The sequence below is a fragment of the Canis lupus genome, chromosome 27 (genome assembly GCF_011100685.1).
Source record: "Canis lupus familiaris isolate Mischka breed German Shepherd chromosome 27, alternate assembly UU_Cfam_GSD_1.0, whole genome shotgun sequence".
NCBI classification, from domain to species: domain Eukaryota; kingdom Metazoa; phylum Chordata; class Mammalia; order Carnivora; family Canidae; genus Canis; species Canis lupus.
The window spans coordinates 18636680-18640557 of NC_049248.1; the positions used below are offsets into that span (position 1 = coordinate 18636680).

At 36.5% G+C, this 3878-nt stretch overlaps 1 protein-coding gene across 1 annotated transcript; it reads left to right on the top strand.

The window, feature by feature from the left end:
- The first annotated feature begins 2042 nt into the window (after window positions 1–2042).
- On the top strand, window positions 2043–2644 carry LOC102157002 (protein tyrosine phosphatase type IVA 1-like). Its single transcript, XM_038576970.1, has one exon. It carries the CDS (start codon window positions 2103–2105, stop codon window positions 2622–2624), a length of 522 nt encoding a protein of 173 aa, XP_038432898.1. The 5' UTR covers window positions 2043–2102; the 3' UTR covers window positions 2625–2644.
- The last annotated feature ends 1234 nt before the right edge of the window (window positions 2645–3878 follow it).

Sequence of the window (3878 nt, forward strand, 5' to 3'; positions counted from 1 at the left end):
AATAACTAAATTCTAATTCTTTCTCCTTTCTTCTGAGGCAATTTTAGTTGCTGTGATTCTGACAGAATAGACTATCAAAAGTGGGAGAAGAATTAGAATTGGGGCCACAGGGGATTTGAAACATCAACATAACATTTAATAAAATATGAAGTTGAGTTAATGCTGGTTTTGACCTTGAAAATGGAGTATGAAGAATAAAGAGATAAATATCTAACAATTATTCCAATTTGCAATAGGAATAAAAATTTGTTGTTTTTTTCCCAAAATACTAAATTACACAATGCAAATCAACAGGAATTTAAAGTGAGAATGCAGGAATCAAAGTAAAACCATGCTAAAATTTTTAAATAATACAGATGGGCTAGTGTCTAAATGATTAATTTTTGTGTTTTCTTGGTAGATTTGGATGGCAAATTGCGTTTCTGCAATTGTGTTATGGCCACCATTGTGATTAAGTAATGGAAAATGAATTTCTGAGAACCAACAAAATCTGGTCTCATCAGCTTCAGAGCCATACTACAGAGAGTGAAAACAAAAGTTTTAAAAGGATGGTATCAAAGAAAGACCAGCCAGAATGGGAAAATACTCATAAGTGGGACAGCTGAATCTTGTGAATAAATTAGTCTTAGGAAAATTTAAGCCTGAGACATCTCTCATTTGTGAATGGGCAATGGTTTAGTTGGCTTCATACCTGAGCTAGGAGTTCTTGATACCTCTTATTTGTTAGGGGCAAAGCGAAATGAATGTTTCTATGGGAATTAAAAAAATGTTTTATTGAAGTATAACACACATACAGAGAAATGCACAGATTGTAATGTATAGCTCAATTTCCACAAAGTGAAGGCAGCTGTACCTAGAACAAGAAACAGACTATTACCAGAAACCCATAAACTCCCCTGATCACTGTTGTCCTAAATGTAATCACCACTCTGACTTCTAAGCCATAGAATAGTTTTGTCTGCTTCTGAAATTTATGTTAATATGATTACAGAAGCTGTACTTCCTGTCTGTTGGCTGAATGTTCTGTTAGTGAGATTTATCCCTGTTCTTCCATATAACAGTGCTTTGTTCATTCTCAGTTCTCCGTAGTATTCTATTTTATGAAAAGCCCCCAGTTTTTGCCTAATGCTGCTGTCACTGCTGCTATGAACATTCTTCTAAGTGTTCTTACGGGGAACAGTGCATATTTCTTTTTGTATATAATCAGGAGTGGAACTCCTGGGGGCATGTGGTAATTGTTTTTAGTGGAAACCGATCAATAGTTTTTGTTTTTGTTTTTTTTAGATTTCATTTTTGAGTAATCTGTGCACCTAACATGGGGTTCGAACTCACAACCCCAAGCTCAAGAGTTGCATGCTCCCCCAACTGAGCCAGCCAGGTGCCCCTCCTCAATAGTTATTCTAAAGTGGTTTCTGAAAGAGTTCCATTTCATTTGGTTCTCATCCTTTCCGACTCTTGGTATTATTAGTCATTTTTATTTTTAGCCATAATGGCAGATAGTAGTAGTACCTCATGGTGGTTTTAATTTGTATTTTGATTTAAAAAGTTGAGTACCAGAGCCGCTCACTCCATGGTAGAGCCTGGTGCCCCCACCACCGCCTGCGAAGCTGCCGCCTCGGGACCGGCTGTATGATTAGGCCACAATCTTCAATGAGTAAACATATTCCTCAGTTCTGTGGTGTTCTTGGTCACACATTTATGGAGTTTCTGAAGGGCAGTGGAGATTACTGCCAGGCACAGCACGACCTCTGTGCAGACAAGTGAACTGTAGAAATTCATTACTACTCCACCAAGAAGCCCCCATAAGAGTGGTTAACCTGGACCCAGAAGTGTTGAATTGAAATCCACAGAGCATGTTACAAGAGTTCTGACCTGCTTGGGGTAAACCTCAGTGCATTTCCTTTCTATTGCCTCAGTATTACTGGATTGAAGAATTGTTAGGAGGTTCATTTCATTTCCCATTACTCCCAACTTCATACTCAAAGCACTGAGAATTTCAAGTGGAGTATATCAAAGTAGACTCAGTTTCTTTGCATCATTTCTGTATTCAATTTTTTAAAATTCTTTCATAACCCTATTGAGTGTTTTCTAATTTAATTAACATGGCTCAAATGAACCGCCCAGCTCCTGTGGAAGTCACATACAAGAACATGAGATTTCTTATTACACACAATCCAACCAATGCGACCTTAAACAAATTTATAGAGGAACTTAAGAAGTATGGAGTTACAACAATAGTTAGAGTATGTGAAGCAACTTATGACACTACTCTTGTGGAGAAAGAAGGCATCCGTGTTCTCGATTGGCCTTTTGATGATGGTGCACCACCATCCAACCAGATTGTTGATGACTGGGTAAGTCTTGTAAAAATTAAGTTTCGTGAAGAACCTGGTTGTTGTATTGCTGCCCATTGTGTCGCAGGCCTTGGGAGAGCTCCAGTGCTTGTTGCCCTAGCATTAATTGAAGGTGGAATGAAATATGAAGATGCAGTACAGTTCATAAGACAAAAGCGGCGTGGAGCTTTTAACAGCAAGCAACTTTTGTATTTGGAGAAGTATCGTCCTAAAATGCGGCTGCGCTTCCAAGACTCCAATGGTCATAGAAACAACTGTTGCATTCAATAAAACTGGGGTGCCTGATGTCATTGCCTTGGAAGTGGAACTTGAAACAGGACCTAATTTGTCATATATACACATATTAGCCAATATGTTGGCTTGGTGATTAAGTCTAATGAAGCTTCCATAGGAGTATTGGAAAGCGGTTTTATCAGGCCACAAGTTTGATGGAATTGCAACCTCTATGTTTGGGTTACGATCAAACTATTTGGACACTTAGCAAAAGTTTCTTGCTTTACAGCATTTAAAATGTGCTTATCACTTGTACCAATTGACCTTTCCTGAAATCATGCAGTATTGAGTTATGTCTTTAAGTCTATTCCCATGCCAGAATCTTATCAATATATAAGAAATTTAGAAAGATTAGGTGCCAAAATACCCAGCACAATACTTGTTGTATATTTTTAGTATCATACAGAACTAAAATCCCAGGAACTATGAACACTCTGGACCTTATGTGGTTTATTCCTTCAGTCATTTCAAACATAGAAATTAGGGCCTATATGGTTATTTGCCTGCTCACTTTATGTTTACATCTCCCACATTTATACCAGTATACATCAGGTTTGCTCAACTCTTTTTTTTCCCCTTTTTTTGGGGGTGGGGGGATTTTTTCTAAGTCTTAAAATGATGATTTCATGTCTTTCTACAAACTTCATTTTATGCTGTTATGGAAAACCTCCATTTTGAAAATCTACGTTGTACAGAAGCACATGTCTTTAATGTCTCCAGACAAAAAAGCCTTACAGTTAATTTTAATGTTTGCACTTTGGGGTGCAACTTACAGGGAGGGCCTGAAAAAAAGAGTGGGGGGGCTATTAAGTATTTTTAGTAAATGTTGCCTTTGTCTTGTGCAGAACATGTAGAATATGCTCTTTAATATAGTAAATATTTTTTTAAAATGTAGAGATGCTTTGTTATTGTAGCTAAAACAATTCTTAATCATAACATTTCTGAAATTCTTGTATTTTTTTTCTTATCTGAAGTTGTTTACCAACTTATTTTTGTTTGAAGTGTGATTTTTTTTCTCTTCCCAACCTCTCTTGCAAAAAAAAAAAAAAAAAAAGTGGGTTTCTGCTAATGAATTGAGCAGACATCTAATATTTTATATGCCTTTTGAGCTGTGTAACTTAATATTTGGATACTTGATAATTTGTTTTATTATGTAATTGATAAAATGGTGATGTGTATTAATGTTAGTTCAACCATATATTTATACTGTCTGGGAATGTGTGGTTATAGTTCTGTGGGAGAAATAATTTG

Excerpts from the sequence above, each read along its gene's own strand:
- LOC102157002 (XM_038576970.1), top strand. The coding sequence starts at position 2,103 with ATGGCTCAAATGAACCGCCCAGCTCCTGTGGAAGTCACATACAAGAAC.